Source organism: Leguminivora glycinivorella, chromosome 7 (assembly GCF_023078275.1).
Source record: "Leguminivora glycinivorella isolate SPB_JAAS2020 chromosome 7, LegGlyc_1.1, whole genome shotgun sequence".
Lineage (NCBI taxonomy): Eukaryota > Metazoa > Arthropoda > Insecta > Lepidoptera > Tortricidae > Leguminivora > Leguminivora glycinivorella.
In genome coordinates, this window is record NC_062977.1 from 9,904,871 (window position 1) to 9,929,491 (window position 24,621).

Consider the following 24,621-nt stretch of genomic DNA (forward strand, 5'->3'; position numbering starts at 1 on the left):
CCCTTTAATACCCCGTATACGCCTATAAAAAAACAAAAAATGAAAAAAAAAAATGAAAAATTTTTTTTTGTATGAAAACGCACCCAAAATCAAATATTGTCTAGGGCCCGTACCAGTTAATAAGCCCCTTATAGTTTTTTTTTAATTGGCTAAATACCTGGATGTTATGTCACAATTATCTGTGTTTGGAAATTAAAAAAGAAGACTTTGCCGGCCTTGGCCTGCAAGGTTTGTATGACAGCAATTCCGTAGTTAAGTTTGTACATTTGTCTGTCCGTCACGTCCGTCCGATTTTGATAAAAATTGGTAGGCTGATAGTATATCAATCACGCCAACCATGATGCTGAGCAAGATCCACTAGGGATTTCCGTAAAATGTCCTATGTAGTTTGTATGAAACCTTCCTTTTTTGTTACCAGATTTCTATACATTTTCGGTAACAAAAAAGGAAAGTTTCATACAATCAACCTAGGACATTTTGGGAAACCTAGTGGATCTTGCTCAGCATCATGAACTCTATCAGCCTACCAATTTTTATCCAAATCGGAGACGTGATCCAAATGTACAAACTTAACGGGAATTGCTGATGAAATTCCATTATCTATCAATCGTCCTAGCCGCACCTGCAACGTCATAATTCGCTGCCAATTATAAGGCACATAACATCAATATTTCATACCATGTTTGAGAAAAATGAATTAAATCAGGTGTTTTGAAATGGAACAAGGCGTTAACAAGAAACGTTCATAACAATCATTAACATCAGTAATAGCGCGTTATGATACTTTATTATAATGGAAGTTTAATTTTTTTTTTTTTTTTTTATAGGATTCATTATTATGCCCAAAATAATTCCTAAATTTTATTAATAAGATATAATTTCAGAAACTTACTAATTCCTTTAATAATTAATCAGTAAAATTTAAAGTGAAAATTCGATGGTCGTTATGACAAACACTAGACCTATGACGAAACAGTAAATAGTTTATCTTGAGTCTATCATAATATAAACACTAGCTTTTGCCCGCGGCTTCGCTCGCGTTAGCAAGAGACAAAAAGGTAGCTTATGTCACTCTCCATCCCTTCAACTATCTCCACTTAAAAAATCACGTCAATTCGTCGCTCCGTTTTGCCGTGAAAGACGGACAAACAAAACAGACGCACACACTTTCCCATTTATAATATTAGTATGGATAAAGAGACGAGATCAGTTACCTATCGAGAGCAATAGCGACGAGATGCAATATGGAGGCGGTGCAGCAGAGGACGTCGCCCGACGTCCACATATCGCACAGCTCGGGGCCCAGCGTCCAGCGCTGCGCCACCTACAACAATACACTTACTTAGTCTAGGTAGTCAGGTCAAATATTAAAAATAAATAAAATCTTACACACATATCGGATGTAGACCGATATCCTACATATTGAAGCCGCCATCTTTGATTTTTCCGATATCCTTCCTACATCCGATATCGGATCGGATCATGTGAAAACGCACTTACACAGGTTGACTAAGCCCGTCGGTAGGTTCAAGAAAGTTTGTTTTGTGGGTGCTTCAGATAACGGTATACCGTAGATATCGTATTTTGTAGTTACCTCTTTCTTTTGCTCTACATAGTAAACGATTTGGTCCTCCATAGATAGTGAACGGTTGTTACTGCATTTATTTGTGTTCCTACTTTTTAAATGTACATTACATTTATTATGATACCTAGTTATAATTTCGAATTGTTTTTTAAGAAATAAATGCCTTATGTTAGTTTACCTCGTAGACCGCGCCCAGCGGCATGACCAGGCACGCCACCAGCAGGTCGGCCACCGCCAGCGACAGGATCTGCTGGTTGGCCGCGCTGCACAGGTGTCGTTCCAGCAGGATGCTATCACGACACGTTAGCTGACCAGGCGAGCAGAATTTGCTGTGTTACCTCGTAGACCGCGCCCAGCGGCATGACCAGGCACGCCACCAGCAGGTCGGCCACCGCCAGCGACAGGATCTGCTGGTTGGCCGCGCTGCACAGGTGTCGCTCCAGCAGGATGCTATCACGACACGTTAGCTGACCAGGCGAGTAGAATGTGCTGTGTTACCTCGTAGACCGCGCCCAGCGGCATGACCAGGCACGCCACCAGCAGGTCGGCCACCGCCAGCGACAGGATCAGCTGGTTGGCCGCGCTGCGCAGGTGCCGCTCCAGCAGGATGGCGGCTATCACGAACACGTTACCTGTCCGGGTAAATAACATTATGTAGTGAATTCACAAAGATATATAGAATAGTTTATCTATTCTGTTATACTTTACTGAATTAGGCACTTAAAGTGACAAAATTAAATTGTAGGTAAATTCGAAATAGGTAGGGCTACTAGCCATATCCTTTTATTAGCCTCAATTTTTTGCGCAATTCCAAACTCCGGATTCGAGATGCAGACAAAAAACATAAAATATTGTCTAATTAAAAACTGTGTGCATTATGCTTGACGTTTCTTGGTTTAATCTATTCTTGGCTTTCTGTGTTTGTTTTTTTATATTGCTGTTGTTGATGCTCCAGATAAATGTATTGTTAGTATTGGTACTTACATAGTTTGATTTTAAAGAATCTTAACTTCAAGGAGACAAAGAGTAAGAAGTCTTACTAAAGATTTTAATCAATCAGCCCAACGCATAAATACCATTGAAGACTTCAAAGAAAATGGTACAAAGCGTTCAAAACAATGAATATTAATTACCCGTGCTATGCGATTGAATGATCTTAGAGTTACCAACATCTATTGTGTGTCATTATACAGGGTGTAAACCTAATACGGGCGAACCTCTTAACGGTGGTGAGTATAGGACATAAAAAATGTAATTACATAACTTTTAATTAAAATTGAAATATTTTTTTTATCCATTCGGCCCGCAACGTAATGCAAACACACTCGCGTTAAACGCTCGTTGACAGTTGTCATTGATTGTCATCGCAACCACGTTTACAGTACATTGCTGCTGGAAAAAATTTTAAAATTCATTATGGGGTGAAAATTAAGAGTAACTCCAAAACACCTCTTAATTAATGATAACAATATTGATCTTTTGCGATGATGCGATCGATTGCCTGGTTTCATTTATCGCCCTTATTACGTTTACGCGCTGTATTTGTATGTTCAGTCTTAGTTTTAATATGTAAATTTTTCCATTTAAATAATGACAAGAAAAATAATATTTGATTATGTACATACCTACAACAGTGGCTAGAATGAGTAAGCCGAGAACAACAGCCTTGGCGGCGGCGCGCACGAGCGCGGCAGTGGAGTCGAAGGGCGCGGACGAATCCCACCAACTGACGTTCGAGACCTCGGTGGCGTTCCATTCGGGGACCCACTCGGTGGCGTTCCACGAGTGGTTGCTGGACCCCGGCAGCCGCAGGTACAGAGCCTCCCACTCCAGCAGGTCGCCTCCGTCCGCGCCCCCCATGTCCTCTCACCGAGACACCGCGCCACCTGCTGACAAATGCTATTTCACATCTTTTACATGATGACTTACATAGATGTCGCTATGCTTTTGCACGAGTCGTCCCGTCCCGTCTTGCCTTTTCATATAACGTGAAAAGGATAACTATGAATGGTGAATATTCTACCTAATTCTACAATTTCTACAAAATGCCGCGACATTTTGCAAACGGCGCTGCTAATGTCATAAGATATTTTACAAAATGCGGACTTTTTACAATTTACCTTAGTAGTTTAAGCGTTTGTCAAATCGTTTCGTGTTTGTAAAACGACAGGGCCGTTTGTAAACGTCGGATTCTTAAAACTTGGCTGCGACATATGTGTAGTGTATAGTAGATATGTACTTACTGCTTGTGTTGTATTTTCGGAGCAAGAGACTCAATGCTCGGTCCACCATCGTTATTTCTAATTTATGTATTGCTTCCGTTCCAATCTGTAAAAAAGATTTTATTGTTAACCTCAGTTTAGGTAGCTGACCTTAGTTATATAATATTGTTTAAGTATGATATTGTATTCCGACACAATGTTTTGTATTTTTTGTATTTTTTATGATATTATAGGTATATGTGTAATAAAGTATAAATAGTATAATTATTTAAAATCTACACATGTATTAATAAATAGCGGCTAAAATAATATCTTAACACATCGATCCATTAGCATTACTCGGAATAGTAAAGTTGTGCAATGTTACAATTTCGATGTAGCCCAAATGTAAGCTAATATTATTTCGTGTACCTAGAGACCATTTCGCAGCTATCCTATGTTTACGTTTAGCAAACATCTCTATGCATAATATTGTAACGTACATCCCGTTTCTCCGTAAGTATATTATACTCGTATTACTTCGAAGTAATAGAATACATGGAGAAATGAATTGATGATAGATAGATATTTATTCGTAAAACAATGTCAATTCATGAGGTGGAAATATTCGCTGTGTTTGTTAGCGTCGTTGTAGCTTAGATGGAAGAGCACTAGGTTAGCGATCCAGTGGACGTGGGTTCAAGTCCTACCCAAGACAGTGAATTTCAACACCTTTAATTTATCTCCTAGTTTAATAGGATCGTTTGTAGACGTTTCCGCTGGACACAAAATTAATTCGAACTAATTCGTGTTGATCTACAGAGTGGGGCCTGTAACAAAGGCGAAGAATTGAACTGTAGGCTATTCTCCTTATACTGATCAACATTTGTTCAGTGACTTTTAAAAATTATGAAGTCTTTAAATTTTTAATTTTTCATACTAAATAAATATTAGCTTCAATGTACGCCATTATTGTTGTCATTGACGTTGTCTGTCACACTTTAGACTTAACAAAATTCGCAATACATTACCTCTTAGAAAAAACTTTCAAGGGTGATAAAAATCAAAATACAAGTTATTTTTAAAAGTCGCCGAACAAATGTTGATCAGTATAAGGAGAATAGCCTAGAGTTCAATTCTTCGCCTTTGTTACAGGCCCCACTCTGTATTTGTGTCGTTAGTGTCGGTACCTAGACCGTTGACATCTCAATAAGACGAGGTAATCTTAGATTTCCTAGTTCTGATGCAAACTAGCGACTTGACTCAGATGTAATTTGCGGTCGCGTCTCTATGAAGCGACATGTGTGTAGTTAATTGCGTTATTAATACGAAACTAATTATGTGGCATGCAGACTCCTATAATCGCTCATGACTGTAAAGGCGAAAGTAGGATTACGTAATTAAGTTTCATTTAAGATTTTAGGCACAAAATTAACATAGGTACCTACACGATAAATTTTAGATACGCTTAAAATTAGAACGGTTTCTAACTTACATAATAAGTTCATTTCCCGTAGCAAAATTTCAAAAAATATATTGTTTATTAAAACCTAGGTGAACGTGTCAGTATAATAATTACTAAAATAAATGAAATTGGAAAAGTATCTGTAACATTTTACAATAAAGTACAAACTGGGAAGTCGATTAAGTGCGCTCCACAAAACATTTGTATCTGTAACTGACCCGCTCAAGTTTAATTCAATACAATTTTTTCATATTTCTATTTACCGAACAATACTTTTTTTCCAGAACAGAGAATATAATATTGGATGAAAATTGTAATAACAGAAAACATTATAACACGAATTATAATGTTACGGATTATGTAGAAAACTAGTGTTTGTAGTAGAGATCATTTTCCTTCATGATTGCCATGCCTAATTAAATTTTCTCATAAATTTTGAAAAATAGTACCAGTTTTTATGGTTTTGTATATTATTATCCACAGCGTGTCAAATGAACTCAGTGAAATCCACTGAGTTGTCCGTCTTTAATCGCAGCTTGCAGCTTTCGGGCGTCAATTTTTGTAAGTTGAAGTCAATAAAAACATAAAAAAATGCCTCGTTACGTGATATTCAATTGCAACAACACAAAAATTATGAACAATCAAGACCTGAATCAGCCTGAGACATATTTAAAATTACAGGCAAGAAACAACTTCAGTACAAAATTTGACACGCTCGGCCCCTATACAAATAGATGAACTTGTTTCTTCTATATAAATAAAGTTCTGTGTTATTATCTACTTGTCATAACCAAAGACATACGTATAGAGACAGCATCTAAGAAAGAAAACGTACCTCGGAACCATCAGAAAAAGGTATGGTCGCCTAGATGGCGCTAAGGCTTTGGTTGATTCTCGGCTAGATGGCGCTATTATTTATTATTGACATTTATCATGTTAATAATATGGGCCAAATTGTCAAAACTGAGGTTAAAAAGTTTTCATCCCGGGTCGAGACATGGCAGTCTACGCACTGACTGATTTGACTCTGACAGATATTCTCTATATTTTATACGGGTCCATATTGGCTCATATAAAATTATTTGTTATAAAATTATTGCTTATACCGATTTGTGCTCCGAATGATCATTTGTCATAATTTTGCTTATCATAATTTTGTTTCATTATTATCAATAGTACTACTATCACTGTTCATAATAATCATTTAGTCGAAAATTTTTAATCATAAATTCTATACAAATATTTAATAACATTCATAATTTTGCGTTTAAGAAAATGATTCATCATAAAATTATTTATAAACGTTTTGGGGAAGTTCTATGAAAAACTTGTGCCATTTATAGAAGCGCGCTTGGAGCTTTTACAGTGACATATACAATTTACATTAAAAAGTCGTTTCTGGTTCGCTCACGGTCAACCTAACCTAACACGCTCCTCCTCGCTACGCTCGTCGTCGCACCTAACTGGACTATCACATGTGATGTCTGTTCTGTTAACAATAATATAACGATAAATTATATTACTCGCAATCGTTATGATCAATAAGTATACAAACATAATCATTAGTATAAAACGTATTTATGATGAATGACATTATGAACATAAGTTATTCGAAGTTACGATCGTTATTAACATAAAATTGTTATAAATAATGATCATTATAATGTAAAATTGTATAAGAAACATTTTCGGTCTACCAATAATCTATATAACAATTTTATATGAACTTTGGCGCACCCATTTTATACACTTCTCTATGTACGATCCTCTTTGTTATAATAACACATTTAGTGCTACGCGCTACGAGCGTAGCCGGTAACAGGCGAAAATTTGTATATGGCGACCAAGGACCATATAATACGGCACAGACAACGCCCATCTGAAATGTATGGAAGCCTGGAAGTAGCCAAAATCATCCCGAAATATTTTTGCGTGTTTTTATTTTTAATAAGAACAAATGAATTGACATGCTTCTTTATTTTAATAAGTATGACGTCAATACACATAAAAAAAATTGTAGGCATCATCAGTGTAGTTATGATAGTATTTAATAGGTGGCGCTAAAAATGTACGATTCTTAGTATGGAGACCGTAAATCCTATATACATAATCCTTGGTAGTGACAAACAAAATACGAGCTGAGCATCCGCCTAATAACGGGCTGGCTGCCGACTGTGAATTGTTTAAATATACATATTTTATGTATAAAAATACAATATAATCTATAATAAGGTGTATTCCGGTAATGCCATTAATCGGATAATTCCGAAATTCAAATGATAATCACCCGTGATTCCATAGTAATAAGGGTCCCTTTTCGGATTTACCGACCGTTTTTGACGTTCGGAATTACCCGAGTACACCTTATATGAATATTATATCACTTAACGTTAAATTACATGTCAGCTGTAGCGATTCAGCATGTAGAGCACTGGCATTTAAAAATTTTGACTCATTATTTTTAAGCCATCGAGCCAAGTAAAAATAATACTTGTCAAAAGCTGTCATGCTCTTTAGAGACCAAAATTGGAATAAAATATGGGCTTCATTAGTTTTGTTGTTGGTGAGTATGGAAACTCTGATTAAAAGTTATTATCGTGTTTTCCCGAGGGACGAATTCCACGCAGTTTTCTCAACGACCCCATTAGTGGTCGAGTTACGATGCTGCCCGAGTATTTGGTATCGTTATATACGTTAGATAATTATTCTACTTTATTTATTGAAAGTTCCAATTTACTATCCATATCCATACTAATATTATAAATGGGAAAGTGTGTGTTTCTGTTTGTTTATCCGTCTTTCACGGCAAAACGGAGCGACGAATTGACGTGATTTTTTAAGTGGAGATAGTTGACGGGATGGAGAGTGACATAGGCTACTTTTTGTCTTTTTCGAACGCGTGCGAAGCCGCGGGCAAAAGGTAGTTGTAATATAAATGTAGACATTATCTTATTTTTTTTACACAATTTTACAGTACTAACTGAAAAATTTACCATGCTACACTGCATTTTGCATTTACACGGCGCTCTAACTCGCATGCAATTCTAGTTACTTGTTACCCAATACTATATAAACTCTAGAGTTAATACGTGCAGCTTGTGACGTTTCCCATACAATGAAGCGGCAACGATTTTAGCAGCGCCATCTAGCGGTACGAGTTGTTCAAAGTAGTTGTCAGTATAGGCGTAGTACGTAAAACAACACAAAATGCGATTACTTGATCTACTTTAACATTTTTAGACGGAATAAAACAAAGAAATATGAGTGTGTGACTTTTTTAAATTTTAAACTGTATGAACTAAACTATTTTGATCAACTCATGCCGCTAGAGGCGCTAGTATCGCGTGTTGCCAACTTTGGCACCAAGCTGCACGTATTAACTCGTAGAGTTTATATAGTATTTGTTGTTACCTACATTGCGATGGGATTGTTGTTACAATCAAAAACTGCATTGTAATGAAACTCGCATGCGAGTTCTCGTATCGTGTAAATGGACTCTTGCAATATATAGTAACATATTCTAAAACGTCAAAATGTCATGGTAAAGAGATGAGCTTTTTAATACAGATTTCAATCAAAATATATAATATATCTAAATATCTTATGTTTTAGTTAGTAATCTTTACTAAAAGGATTACACTCATAGATCACAATTATCTAAAACTATTCGTCTGAGATGTTGTCATCAATCAAAAATAATGAATTACGCCCTCGAGGATACTAACCTCGGTCCACGAAGGCGTATCTATGTACAAAATATTTCAATATCCTAAATATTTAACATTATTAATTTAAACTAATCTGTTAACGAAGCCGGTATAAATCATGGATTTATTCATTAGCTGTTTCATAAAATACCTATCTCCAGAAATAAATCTTTCATCCCTATTTGTTAACCTATCTTTATTTAAATATAAACTCACTTCCCAGATAATTTATGAAACTAACTTAAAAAATAATCCTTGTTTTCGTTATATAAGCTCTATTTTTGTAACAAATGGCGCCCGTCAGCCGGGCCGGGAAAATAATCGTGACTGTTAAATTCAGCGGCTAATTAATTACCCATTCTGAATTAGCTGTACGTTTACTCTATTTAAAGTATAATGAAGCCAAGGTCGCTATTTGATAAACAAGCGCTTATGAAATTACATTCGCTATCTAGAATGTTTTCCGAGAGAAGCAGCAGCTTATGCCTCCTGCCTAGAGCTACCCAATAAGGAACTTATATTATTATGTGGCATTTGTCTATGCACCTTCTTGGATTTACCTTTGCTGATGAGCAAATGATTAAATTACATCTTAAGGTCGGTCTTAAGGTTGTCTGGAAGAAATCGCTCTTTAGCGATAAGACCGCCTGTTGTTTAGCTTTGTTCGTGTTGCTTCCTTGTTTTGTATTGTTGTCTTTTATCAAGATGTGCAATAAAGAGTATTACATTTGTATTGTGTATTGTATTGTACATCTATTGAATATTATTTTGGTACCATAACCGTCAACCCCTCGAATACCTTGTCCCGTATCCGTCACAGACATTGTGGACTTTAATTAACAAATCAAAGGTTATTAATTCAGTTGCTAATTTTAAATATCATCGGCGTTTCAGGGGTTAAAACATACATACATATAATCACGCCTGTAACCCATAAATGGGTAGGCAGAGCACATGAACTACTAAGTTTCAGTGCCACTCTTGGCAAAAAGGGGTTGAAAGAAATCCAAATTGTGACATTGCAGTGACAGGTTGCCAGCCTCTCGCCTACAAAATGCCCGGTTAAAACGTGTCACAAATATGTAAGATGCCCGATTCAAACTTTGTTTCTTGAATTTTAACTATTATCACTAATTATGTTTCAGCAACATATTTTTTACAGCATTCTTATATAATCTACGTGCAACCACTGTACCTAGTTCAAAATTAAAGTGTGTCAAAGATATTTTTGCAGCGTGATTACCACCCACATCACCAGTACACTACTACCAACGACACTAACTTAAAAATAACATAAACTTTTGGTAGCAATTGGTAGCAATCAGTCCTTTGTTAGTTTGATATTTCAATTTTACAACTTGTTTACTACAGTTCGTTATTAAAGTGGCACGCAAGTAAGCTTCGCAGTCTCTACAGAATATTACTCTCTTGTTTTGCGGCAATTTTTATTCCTTCCTGTCGAGATTAACTTGCGATCTAATTTCATCTCGTGAAAGTAAATAAAGCTGACATGCGACGCTTTAGGTCTTTTTTACATCTTTAAAGTCTATTTACATATTAAAAATCGCTTAATGTAGAGCTGGAGACCCGGGTTCGATTCCCGGCTTCGCCACCAGTGGGCTTGATCGCTTTTTCTTTAGTGTATGGTATCTATTTCAGTTTATCATTTGTTTTTAGTTATGTTAGTACAATTTAAATGCCTATCTCTCTTGGTTATCAGCAGCATATCTCTTGCTTGATAAAAAGATACCTAAGTAGGTGAATGAACTATCATGTCGAGTTTTGAAGATGGTTGACAATACACATTATTACTTATTACATTGAAAAGTTAATGCAGAACCGCTTTGGCGACTAAAAACCGGCTTTAAAAAACTTAATGTTTTTACGTTAGCTTGGGGTGAAATCAGCTGAGCTTGCCGGGGAATCATATAAGAGGACTATTTTAGAATTGATGGAATCTAAATTAACCGAGGCGGGTCAAAAGAAAAAGTTAAACGAAATACTTGTCGATGGGATGAAAACCGGATTGGATTTAATTTGATCATAAACGAAATAAATATACTTATACATGCGTGACACTTTTGTAAAAGGTATTTTTTTCCGTTAAGACAATGGGTATATTTGGTATGTAAGTGAGGTATCTCTCTACTGATATGATTTTAATGGGGTACTGAACAATATATCACTTTTGTACGCGTAGATAATTCAATACATACTCGTATAGTAGCTAAATAACGATTAGGCACTTACTGAAAATTGATACCTACTCTGGAGTATTTTCAATGGTCAATAAAAAAAAACTTTGCGTTTGATAAACAAGTTTCTTTTGTTTGATAAATGAAGGGTTGGCCGACCTGCCCCATAGACGTGTTAAAATATTTCTTTTGCTTTTTCATAAACAGAGGACAGTATTGAATATATTAATGTCAAAAGTGACGTGTGTTCACATGGAAACGACTTTGACTTTGACATAATATACGCCCCGAATCGTATTTCGATCTAATTTTTTTACGTGTTTAATTAAAGTTCGAATCATGCCGTTAGTTTTAAAAATATAAGGTAGATACAAACTACTTACAGGCGATATATTTCCGTAGACGCTGCGCGCACTCGTTTTTTGAAGCCGTTAAAAACATAGGAAAACGCAATGGAAAAATCTGAAAACGATATATGTTAAATTTCAGGATCTGGTTAGTATGTTATGGAGTTGAACAACATGAATGTTACAACTTCGCTCGATAGAAAATGACTCCAAAGTTACCTCTTCTTTTAACAATAAATTGTTCCCATAGCTAGGATAAAAACTTATTTGACTTGTTTTTTACTTCAATATATAGGTAATAAGATTATCTAGACGAATCTGATGAGTTTGTGCGGGTAGCATCATTAAAATAATATAATATTTACCAAATACTACCAAATCCGCAAAGGAAAGATGGAACAACTATGAACCCAATTTTAAGACCTGTTACTAATCCTGTTTTAGCAAAAAAATATTTTTTTTGAAAAAAAAATTTGAAATCGAAAACATTTTCGATGGCACTTATGGCCTCTTCAGTCGCGCGGCGGCGCTTTCAGAGGATGGACCTATGTCAGTTTTCTCCGCGTGGTCACGTGTCATTGAAACAATGGGGAACAAAGCTTTGAGGAGGCAGAAAAAATAATTGCGTGCTAGAAAACAAATAAATAAAGAAAATTCTAATCAAAGACTGTGAAAAGGGAGGAAAATGATAATTTATATATACTCGTAAGTATTTCATTTTCATATGATGTTATCAAGTGACATTTACGATATCTAAACATCATAGATTTTAGAAACCCCTAGATGACGCATTACAGCACAACTTTTCCACTTGGAAAATATATGACGGCCCCGTAGCCGATTGGCATTTCTCCAACGCCAAACAAAACGATTTCTGTCCGCCACTTGGAAAATACTATTCGACTTTCGATTGTGCCATCCATTATCCATTTAGTGAAGAAACTTACGTATAATTTTCATAAAAATATTGAGTTCTTAGAAAGAAAAGACGGCGGTAGGTACAGTATTGATTGAAGATCAGGTAGGGTAGGTATTTCTGTCTTTAAAAATTTGGTATAAGGTTAATTAGATCGTGCTAACCTCCGTCTATATTTTTTCTGTGTCTATGCCAAACATGTGGCCAGCCTGACAGAAATTTTGTTTGACAACTATCGCCATTTTTCCACAATAGTTAAAAGATTTCAGTATTTTAACTTCTCAATAAATTTTGATGAAAGTCCATAATCATACATTGATAAAGCTGGACATTTTTTTATTTTATTTGGTGGGTATGATTATGGTACTTTATATTTACAGATATTTGTCTAATTTGCAAGATCACATGAATCCTTCAACAAGCTGTCTGACTCCTTTGACAACAGTTGATACTTGATATGAATATACTTGAGAATTCAAGGTAGGCATAGAATGGTATTGATACTTTATTTTGTGCTGGGTTGTATTTTATTTGGAGGTACGGTAGTGGCGGTAGTGCCCCCGCCAACACGAGTCAAGCGAAGAGAAAAGCTGTTTTCTTAAAGCATTTTGTCGTTCTTCTGAATCCTCGAATTTTGGGTCTGGTTTAAACCAGATAAATATAATTGTCAGGATATGATATCAATAGCAACTTTATTAAATAGACAAAGTTTTAATTGCATAGTTTTCATACTTTTGATTTTATTCATATATTAAAATATAAATAGCATAGATTTCATCAGTGACTGGATGTGATTTCATCATGTTTGAATGATGATCATCAAAATATACAAGTAACTAACCTGCTATTAGTAGGTTCATAAACAACAAGAATAAAATTCGAATCTTTGGCATGTATACAGCTTAAAAGCTTTCAATATGAAAATGAAAAAGCGTTATTTATTCACGACTGACAAAAATGTGTATTTTTAAACAACAGTGACATGACATAATAAACTTTTTACATAAAGTCTATGGTCAAAGAAGCTGAATGACGGTTACTGTGTTCTGTTAACAATATGTTTATAAGAAAAAACTTCTACATGAAGTAGAAAACTCGCCGAGATGTTAATCTTTCCCCTCCTCCCTTCAGTTTTTCATATATTCATTTTCAGTTTTTTTTATATATTCAGGAAAACCGTAAAAGCTACAGTTATGATGTTTAGGAGAAGTAGGTATATTTCCATAAAATTCTCTACACAGTATTATTTTTGCAGGTAAATAGTTGTAACTCGTAATTTTCAAATTGTGCTCCTATTTACTATGGGACTAATGCTGAAAACGCAAAAAAATATCTTTTTTATACATTTCGACTGTCATTATACAGCTCATTTCTATGGAACATCCAATTTTTTTTCGTGGTTTCAGCATTGGACCCTTAATAAAACTTGTTCATAATGACCTCAAAAGTCACTATGCAAAGTTTGAATGGTCCTTTTTATTTCACCCTGTCGATCTGTAGCTAAGTGCGATTACTAAGAAGTTTCGACGATGGCAGTTGGAGAACCCGAAAAAATCGATAAAATTGATTGTAGTTTAGGTACGTCCTTAAAAGCACCGACAACGCTGACCAAAGACACTGTAACTATAAATCATTAGTATTACTTACACAAATGATGAAACCTAATAAAGAAAATAAAGGCGGTGATCGTTTAACATCAGGCGATACAGCTGCTCATTTGCCTCCTGTTCAAAATTCTACCTATAATTCTACCTACCTAACCATATATATTTAAAAGATATGTTTCCCCTCCCCTCGCGCCTCGCTCCGCCCCGCGCGGCCCTCTAATTAGTTGTTGACACCGGATAGACTGTTATAAGACATGTGCAAAAACGGTTGTGCTTCCGTGATGAAGTGTGGACCCCAGCCAATCCTGCCTGCAGTTCCTGACTCCCGGAGAGAAGGTTAGTGCATGTCTTTGACCACCTTGACAGATTTTTGTATTTCTATTTTGCCCCCTCTTGTCCGTTCATAAACACCTCCTATTTCATGAAAAAAATAAGAAAGCCCAGTTAAAATACGGCGATCATTGTACTGCGATCCGTCTGTGTCATGCTGCCGCGCGAATTTGAGTTCCCGCGTGCGACAAGCGAACAGAGCCGCGCGGGCCCCCTTGGATTGGTTAGTTTGACAGATCATCTCGCCTTAAATATTTAGAAAAAAAAAACCGGCCAAGAGCGTGTCCGGCCACGCTCAGTGTAGGGTTCCGTAGTTTTCCGTATTTTTCTCAAAAACTACTGAACCTATCAAGTTCAAAACAATTTTCCTAGAAAGCCTTTATAAAGTTCTACTTTTGTGATTTTTGTCATATTTTTTAAACTTATGGTTCAAAAATTAGAGAGGGGGGGGGACGAACTTTCTTTTCCTTTAGGAGCGATTATTTCCGAACATATAAATATTATCAAAAAACGATATTAGTAAACCCTTATTGATTTTTAAATACCTATCCAACAATATATCACAGGTTGGGGTTGGAATGAAAAAAAAATGTCAGCCCCCACTTTACATGTAGGGGGGGTACCCTAATAAAACATTTTTTTCCATTTTTTATTTTTGCACTTTGTTGGCGTGATTGATATACATATTGGTACTAAATTTCAGCTTTCTAGTGCTAACGGTTACTGAGATTATCCGCGGACGGACGGACGGACGTACGGACAGACAGACATGGCGAAACTATAAGGGTTCCTAGTTGACTACGGAACCCTAAAAACGTACATATTATATTTATACACATAATATTTTAATAATCAAAACAGTAGGAAGCATTTTAACGAACTGCCTAACTAGATAGTAAACAGTGCCTTATTTATTGGCTTAAGTTCAAATCATGCCCTTAGTTTTAGGAATATAGATAGATACTTGTGTAGTGTAGGTGTGCAATAAAGAAAGTGTATTGTATTGTATACCTTTAGGTACTACTTAAATGAGATGAGATATTATTATAATAATCAAAACAGCAGGAAGCATATTATGATATTCACGAACTGCCTAACTAGATAGTAAACAGTAATTTATTATCCCAGTAATGAGTGGGTTTGCGGTCGTAAATCTAGCCGGGTAGCCGCGATATTAGCGAGCCCGTGTGCGGGTGACTGCTCGAACGATTCCCCGTTTAAAGTTGACTTGGTGCTTACGGAACTTATGAGATTAGAGTATTGAATTTATAATTTAACTAGCGACCCACCCCGGCATTGCACGAGAATAAAATTATACATGTCGTCACTACTTTGGAACAAAAAGAAACTCGTATAGATATTCTTCTGTCAGTCAAAGACAAATGTAGTACATATGTAGGGTGCATTTCAACTTTGAGTAGCAGTGTGAGATACGAGATTTTTTCAAAGTAGTCACGATATAAACCTTCCTCATGAATCACTCTATTTAAAAGTAGCTCATCTAAATCCGTTGCATACTTTAAAAGATTTAAACATACATAGGGACGGACAGGCAGATGGAAACGACTTTACTTTATACTTTGTTAACCCTTTAGCATTGCGTTCCGCCTTAGCAAGTGTCAATGTAATAGTGGCAAAGCGAGTAGTGATTAAATAAACGTAGTTACATATGTATACATACAATTGTATTTTTTTATCGCGGCAGCAGTGCTTGGCTATAAGCTTGTGGAGATGTTATTATAATTTTTCGCCAATAGTGTAGTTATGGCTATCAATAAATAATTTGGCCCGCAATAAGTAAGATAATACATACGTAGTTTTCATTAAATAACTTATCGGCGTCCAAATACCTAATAACAATTTGCAATTAGGTACTCGGAAAAGATAAATTTTATCAAGTGAAATCGAGAGGCATTGTCTGAATTAATGATCCAGCCCTTATAAAGAATTCAGCGGATTCAGTACGCGGCAAACGTGCCATCGCAGCCTACCGTTTGTTTATGAGTTCACCCAAATGCCACCTTTTTATAATGTCACATCTCGTTAGAGCGAAAAAATGACGAAGGTAAAGCTTAGGTAGGTACCTACTTACCCATGGAAATATATTCCTTGTTAAAATGAAGCTCGGTAAAACGAAACAAAAATGGCATCCATGGACATTGTCTTTTCGATTAACTACAAAATTCACATTTTGCATTCATTTTGATTTGGAAGCAGTTTGGTTTATATGCACAGATTTCGAATGAAAATGAGCGAGATTATAATATATGTATTGGTAATAGGGTAAATACATAATTATTGCCTAGCGGAACAAGTTTTCTACCGTGACAATCTGCACCTATTTGCTACTATAAGTATTTAGAAAATTGTAATAATGATGCGGAACCTGAATACTTACAGCTGAATTCAACTAATAAATATCCGTAACATTTTAAAAGGGTCTACTTTTATTGGGTGAAATTGGATGTAATCGTAAAATAGACAATAACTTGTCTTAGCCCCTATTAGCGCTCTAAAATCGGGAGGCCTTTCAAAAACTCGAGATCCGTAGGTATTTTATCGTGACGACAAAACTGTGACATGGATGCATGGTAACATGGATGACACATGATAAAGAAGCGACTGTACATACAAATATTCGATTAAAACAAATTAAATGTGGTTCCCTAGGTGCGCCCAGCTTATCTATTATTGTACTAGCCTGTGGCCGGCGGCTGCCAGACGCTAGCAACGGACAATTCTATTTGCTGCCAGCTTCGTTGCTTATTCATTTAAAATAGGTATGTTACATCATAAACTGCTATGAACTTTGAATTTCCAGTCCAATTCATTATTTGTTACTAGCTTTTTCCCGCGGCTTCGCCCGTGTTTATAATGTTGTTTTTCCATACAAACTTTGGACCCCCATTTCACCCCCTTAGGAGGTGAATTTTGAAAAATCCTTTTTTAATGCTCCTCTGTAATATAAGGAACCTACGTTCCATTGGTATCTCTAGGACCAGTGGTTTCGGCTGTGCGTTGATATGTCAGTCACTCAGTCAGTTTCTTCTTTTATACATATATTTAGATCAGCGGAATGCTGTACTGCACTGTTTACTGAGAAAGGTATAAGCTTTAGTATTGTAATTAGTCTAATATAAGGAAAGTAATAACTAATAACGGAAGCTCCTCGTGGTTACGACAATGACCAAATAGTGTATGGAACTGGACCGAACGTCGGAACCTTATGACAAGTCATGTCATTTTTCATGCAGGTGGTCTGGGCGCTACACAATTTATACAGAGTGGGGCCTGTAACAAAGGCGAAGAATTGAACTGTAGGCTATTCTCGTTATACTGATGAACATTTGTTAAGTGACTTTTAAAAATTATGAAGTCTTTAAATTTTTAATTTTTCATACAAAATAAATATTAGCTTCAATGTACGCCATTATTGTTGTCATTGACGTTGTCTGTCACTCTGTCACACTTTAAACTTAACAGAATTCGCAATACATTACCTCTTAGAAAAAACTTTCAAGAGTGATAAAAATCAAAATATAAGTTATTTTTAAAAGTCGCCGAACAAATGTTGATCAGTATAAGGAGAATAGCCTAGAGTTCAATTCTTCGCCTTTGTTACAGGCCCCACTCTGTATAAGAACATACTTATTGACTAGGTAGGTACTTAATTTATGTGCCATTCTGAGACCCGGAAGTTAAATGGAAAACAACGCATTATTTTACCTCATTTCATGCTAGCTTTGTTTTGTTGAAATATTTAATTTAAAAGCTCGCCATAAGGAGATTACTCCATTAACCTATGTTCTTATGACTTAAGCTAACCTACTACAAATTGAAATTTTAATTCTTCAAGAAACGTAAACATTGCGTTATAATTAGGTACTTTAGAAATTATATTAAAACGAGACGAGTTCATTTTTTTTAATTTCATATTTATAAAATTATTAAAAATCGGACTACTCATTGTCAATTGGTGGTGGGTCTTAAGCTTGGGAAAGCTTTTAAAATTGTACACTTTCTGTGTAAATGAGCTTAAATTTTATGTTCATGTTCGTAAGTACCATAAACAAGGCAAGTGATCTAAGAAGAGGTTTCGGTTTTTGAGTCTCACTGTCACTAAAATACCGGTTGAAAACGGTGAATTGTCTATTATTTTCAGTGACAATTTTCTGAATTCGAACGCCGTGAGACTCAAAAATCGGCCCCTTGATAGCACTTTTATTAGATGGATCGTGTAAGCAAGTCATTGTTATTCTTCATCATCTTAAGCCTTTCTTTATGTTACAGTCAACGCGTTAAACTTAAAGTATCGCTTGATTAATAATTACTCTAGCTAGAGGCGAAACGACACGTATTCATGTTGGTAGATTTATCGTCTGTATGGGTGTATACAGGGTGTAAACCTAATACGGGCGAACCTCTTAACGGTGGTGAGTATAGGACATAAAAAATGGAAAATATTAGATAACTTTTACTTAAAATGGAATTTTTTTTTTATCCATACAAATTAATTCGGCCCGCAACGTAATGCAAACACACTCGCGTTTAACGCTCGTTGACAGTTGTCATTGATTGTCATCGCAACAACGTTTACAGTACATTGCTGTTGGGATTTTTTTCAAAAATTTTTTTTTTTTTTTTTTTATACTACGTCGTTGGCAAACAAGTATACGGCCCGCCTGATGTAAAGCGGTCACCGTAACCTATGGACGCCTGCAACTCAAACGGTGTCACATGCGCGTTGCCACCCCATTAGAAACTTGTACATTCCCTTTTGCTGTGTTAAGTACACAGCAAAAAGGAGTGTACAAGTTCCAAGGAGGGTTCGGGTTGCCGACGACTCAAAGGACAATAAACGGAACAAGTTAGTTCCGTAAGTCCTCCCGTCATCAGCACACCGCACCCTCGTTGAAAATTAAAAGTAACTCAAAAACACCTCTTAATTAATGATAACAATATTGAATTATATGCCTGGTTTCATTTATCGCCCTTATTAGGTTTACGCGCTGTATAATTATAGAGCCAAGACAATATTTTTGTGACTTATTTACGAGGCAAGCGAACACGCATCGCCTGATTGCAGGCGATGACCTTCACGTGTACACCTGACATGAGAGGGTTATTTCATTATGTGCGTGCGAACCATCATTCATTGTGTGCGAAGTGGAAAATTTTACCACGATAAGTTTCCACAAATTCACAAAAAGTTTAAAAGTAATATTTTATTAGAAATCGCGAAGCGTCTGGTTGAGGTAACTGGTGACCGAAGAGCTGGCGACTTCCTCACACAACGTATCAGCATTGCGATACAGCGAGGAAATGTCGCCAGTATCCTTGGTACAATGGATCAAGGGCCTATTTTAGATATTAGCTAGCTGTTGTCTTAGTTTCTTATATCATTATGTTCATGTAAATAAAGATAATATTATAATTCTGTTATCAATTTTATTGACATTTGACCAATCTTTTTGAAATGTATTTAACCAGAATCAGTGATGATCTGATGATATTCAGCGCTGGGGAGATTTGAACTCACGACCTTCAGTGATTTTTGCTAAATTAAGGGTGAAGTTCTGCAATTTGCTAATTACTATACAGGGTTTTCAGCGATATTAATGCATTGAAATCGTATCATTTATGGGGTCTTCAGTCCTCAGTCTTCATTTATATTAAGTAAGTATGTATATTGTGAGAGATGAAACAGTAATGTCAAATCCAAGATTTCCACCTTGAAAGCCAATCGGTTTATAATGAAATTCATGAAAATTCATAAAATTTTAGTTTTAAATCCTAAAACTAGAGAAATAGTAGAGACTTCTAGTATATAATACTTACACATGCACTATTTAACACTGCTTATCACGATTCTTTTACCAATTTTCCATATGATCTGTTGGTCTGAATAAGAAGCAAGTAACTCGAGATTCTTACAAAATGTAAAAAAAAGATTAAGGATAATTTAACGACTTTGTACTTGAGTAGAATGAATACAAGTAAAATTATTTAATTGAAAGAACAGGGTGGAAGGTCTCTCGTGTTTAAGTGAAATCGCCTATTAAAAATAATTGTATAAAAATTCCTAATGAACTTTCTTTATTATTAGAAAGAAATACATACTACAAATTATACTGTTAAAATTATACTTGATAATAGATGTCCCGACAAACAAAAACGATTCTCATGTATTTTAATTTTCAGCCCATACTATAAACAATTGAACCGAACTGTATTATGAACACCTTCTGCTATGATATATTAGTTGTCAATGGTTTTCGTCATTCGCGACACACGTGACATCTATTGACTGCGAAAATAATAAATAAACGTTTTTGTAAGAATATTGATGTATGGAGCGAGCTCTCTGGCTCTGTCGCGCCAATACTTATCTTTGCATTCGGCTACGCACACAGCTGACGGAGTTACGTAGTCGTTACACAAGCAATCCCAACCCATCGCCTATACACAATTGAGCCCATATCTCACAGTCGACATCTACGACACCCACGAGAAGAAAGGTTCGAAAGATTTTTTTAAATCAAATTTTAAGCAACACAAATTCTCAGATTATGTAATTTTTATGCATAGGAACTAGATTTATGTAATAGCTATGTAATAAAATATGTATTGTATGTATCGGTTTAGCAATATGTTAGGTTATTACAGCATAGTGGCTTCTTGGGCGGCTATTGTTTGCACTTCGTCTAAAGTCAACAATTTCGATTGAATTTTCGTTGGCATCGTAATATCGGAGCCGGGCACGATGTGATATCATAGATGTGAACGCTTGGAGCAGTCACGTCCCCGCAACGTCTTGGGAGCTTAGGTCAGCTTGAAGTTAGCACATTGGCTATAGTGTAAATATAGCTACTTTAGCGTCGTTGCCGGGAACTAAATTGCTCCCACATGATGTATGTACAGGAGTACGTTTTATGGAAGTACCGGCTAAATGTGCAGTGCGCTTCTGGAATGGTTTTTAAGTTCTAGGAATGACACTTATTCTATCTAAATTGAAAATATTGAGTTTTATATTTAACAGTAAACTTTGAGAAACACAAATATAAAGAGACTGCATGACAATTTAAATTAGAACAAGAATAATTAATTTGTTTTGAATGATTCACGGTTATTTTCATTAGACTTATATTGACCGGGATATAGACCGTGATTACCTTTTGCGTCACGATTTTTTAACGAGCTCCCGATATTTACTTGTGACGATGACACAGCGTGGCTCTGTGCGTCACGAAACTTAGATTTTAACAAAAAATAAAAGTTAAAAAAAATAAAATTAAACAATTGTCGTTTGCCCCGGTGTGGGTGTAGTGTGTTTGGACAGACCATCGAGTGTGAACGCGACGCAGATGGTAACGCTGAAAGTGAACGCGGCCGACGCGCAACGAACGAGATGAAGTCAGTTTTCCGTGATCATGACTGCATGCTGCGTTATCAGCTCGACAAAAATCAAAAAGGTAATCAGCCAGTCTATATCCCGGTCAATATAAGTCCAAACAATACCAATTACACAGGTGTTAAGGCGATAGGTTAAGTTTCATGTTGTTTATATGTATAATTACTTATACCTAACGAGAATTGCTATAAATGGCTATAAAGTTCAGTTCATCAAGATTCAAGACCTAATCTAACATGTTAAAAAGCTCAAAGTCTACCTCGAAACTTTAATTAACCTGAATTTTTGTTGACGTAACAGTGTGCGTAGCCAAATGCACAAACGCTCACGATAATATATCTCTTTCGTAGAGCGATAGAGATGGTTTTCTATCTCTAGAGCCAGACTATATTTCTGCGGCGTTTCGCAGAGAAGAAATGTCATTCGGCTACGGGGCCTGGTGTGGTGACCGAAGGGCTGGCTAATTCCTCGCTCAACGTATCACGCTTGCAATACAGCGAGGAAATTTCGTGTTAAAAGTACCTACTTTAAATAGAATAGAATAGAATATTTTTTATTTAACATCAGTTGGACAAATATAACAGAAATAAATACAACACAATCTAGATGTTGAATTGGGAGCCCACTCAGCATATTGCCACGGCATGCTGAAGCGCTGATTTTCAGTGGGTCCCTGACTTAACCCTTAAATGCATGGTGATGTATATATGCATCATATATTTGATGGCCCGTGGCTCGATATGTAGCTATCCAAAATCACATTTATTGCTTAATTATTATTAATTATTTATTATTATTTAATAAACAATTAAATAAATTAAATAATTTTATGATTTACTATTTATTATTTAAGGATTAAGATGAAATGGCGGAAAATCGCTCCTAAAGTGAAAAAAATCAGGACAATGGCGATTTTTAGTATGTGATGTAGGCTGTTTTTTTCGGAGTTAGTAATTAGTTTATGTTTAAAAATTTTATCATAGAGGTTCCATAAATAGTGTACATTTTTAATAGTAGTCATTTTTTTTAAATAAAACTCACCAAATACGATATAGCTATATAAATAAGATTTGGCCTATTTAACTTCTAACACTGATTTAGTATAAAAATCGATCTTAAATATTTTTTAATTATTTTTCCCAGAGTCAGAAAACCATTGTCTATCACATATATTAATATCTCGTTAAAAGAAAAAATCATGCATTTAAGGGTTAATAAACTAAGCAAAGAGCTAAACTAAAATAAAGGACAGCATTTCGATTATCTATGATGCTTTTGCATTATTTAACCTTATCTCAAACGGCATTGAAACGAGGCCAATTTCCAAACGATATCATAAATGTATTTACGCCATGTAATGTCCCAGAGGGGGTGCCCGGACAAATGACGTTTCCAGCCATTTGAACCGTAATGACAAATACGAGACAAACAACTCATTGTACGGAACACAATAAACGTAAATCTTGAATGAGGCGTCCGCGCTCCCTGCTGTTTTAGCTTCAATCTTAACTAGACGAACTCTTTTATGGCCGTATAATTATAAAGTATTTAAATCCATTTGAAAGGACTTCATTATGATAAGGTCAGGTAGATTAAGATTAATATTGATTATTTTACTTGGAGCAAGAGCAATAAATAGTATAAGGATTGTGTACAATTCCGAGTCTTAGCCCGTGTTTGTTATTTCACATCTAGTTTTTTCATAAAACTCGAGTACAGTCAAGTGTAAAAATATGGGTGCGAACAACTTATCAAAAATATGTCCCATAGCACTTTATGTCGGCGGAATAAGGTCTCGGTACATATTTTTGAGCGGATAAAATCGATACGTATTTTTGCACTTGACTGTTTTAACGTTAAGTTTGGTTAGGTACCTCGGTGGACAATAAACATACCTACGTTTGACAAATGGTGCACAAATTTTAATTAAAAAATACATATACCTATCCAGTCAGTTCGTGGCTTCGTGCGCTTGGCGCTCCTATCGGAAAAGATAAGATAGATAAGATAAGATAATCATTTATTTGTTTGCTACAATACACACCAAAATTAAACAATTAAAACAAAAATAAACAATAAAAAGTACTAACACTACATAAAAAACAACAATAGCATACATTAAAATGTGGGTGGGTTTGCTGTGTGCGTTGCAGCAAAAACAAAAGGGTCCTGGCTCAGTTATATGCTCCACTCTCGCGAAAAGCAATTGTTCTTATTTCAGTGAGTCTAAGAGGACAAAAGCTGATAGAAAATTGTTTTAAATAGGTGACTCTAGAATATCTAGATAAAAAAGACGTATTTTAATCATAGCCATGTAATAGATTTAATTTTTTCCGCGATATTAAAACTCTGTGAGGATATGCGTGGATTACGTGTCGCAGACAACGAGCCGTTGCGTCAGAGTATAAAAGGCCTATTGAGCAACAAAAGAACCGATTGAAAACCAATAAAACCCGAGCTTGATACATTCGAATAGTGAAATGCAATATAGCACACCGAAGCGATATTCCCCGTTAAATACAGAACACATTTGCTCGATATTCCCAATAAATCCAGAAAAACCACTGAGATGGTTTTTATATTTCAACGCGATTAAAATGTGCTGAAATGTGGAACAGTTGTGGCTTTAGCTGCAGTTTATTACTGCTATATAACATTTCTACAAATAGGTATTATCACGATTTGGTTGGAGACTTTACCCATCCTCTAAGGAAATATTTGTTATATTATAACGATATTTTTTTTAAATCTAGACTTCAAGAAAACGATTTTAGGAAATTAATGTTTATAACGATCTCTTTGGTTACGAGTAGTTTCCGATTCACTAGATTACTGTTTCGTCGGATTGGCCTTTAGC

General features: G+C 35.7%; 1 protein-coding gene across 3 annotated transcripts in view; it reads right to left on the reverse strand.

Moving 5' to 3' along the window:
- Positions 1-24,621, reverse strand: part of LOC125227928 (5-hydroxytryptamine receptor) — a 48,065-nt gene that overhangs the window by 1,295 nt on the left and 22,149 nt on the right. The window contains exons 2-5 of one of the 3 annotated variants that reach the window (XM_048132333.1): positions 3,829-3,913; positions 3,211-3,471; positions 2,084-2,217; positions 1,215-1,324 (exon numbers count right to left, since the gene is read on the reverse strand). In XM_048132333.1, coding sequence (XP_047988290.1) covers positions 1,215-1,324; positions 2,084-2,217; positions 3,211-3,445 — 479 coding nt within the window. In that variant the 5' untranslated portion in view covers positions 3,446-3,471; positions 3,829-3,913. Of the gene's footprint in view, positions 1-1,214; positions 1,325-2,083; positions 2,218-3,210; positions 3,485-3,828; positions 3,914-24,621 lie in introns of all 3 variants that reach the window. The other 2 variants (XM_048132334.1, XM_048132335.1) reach the window with 2 other exon arrangements.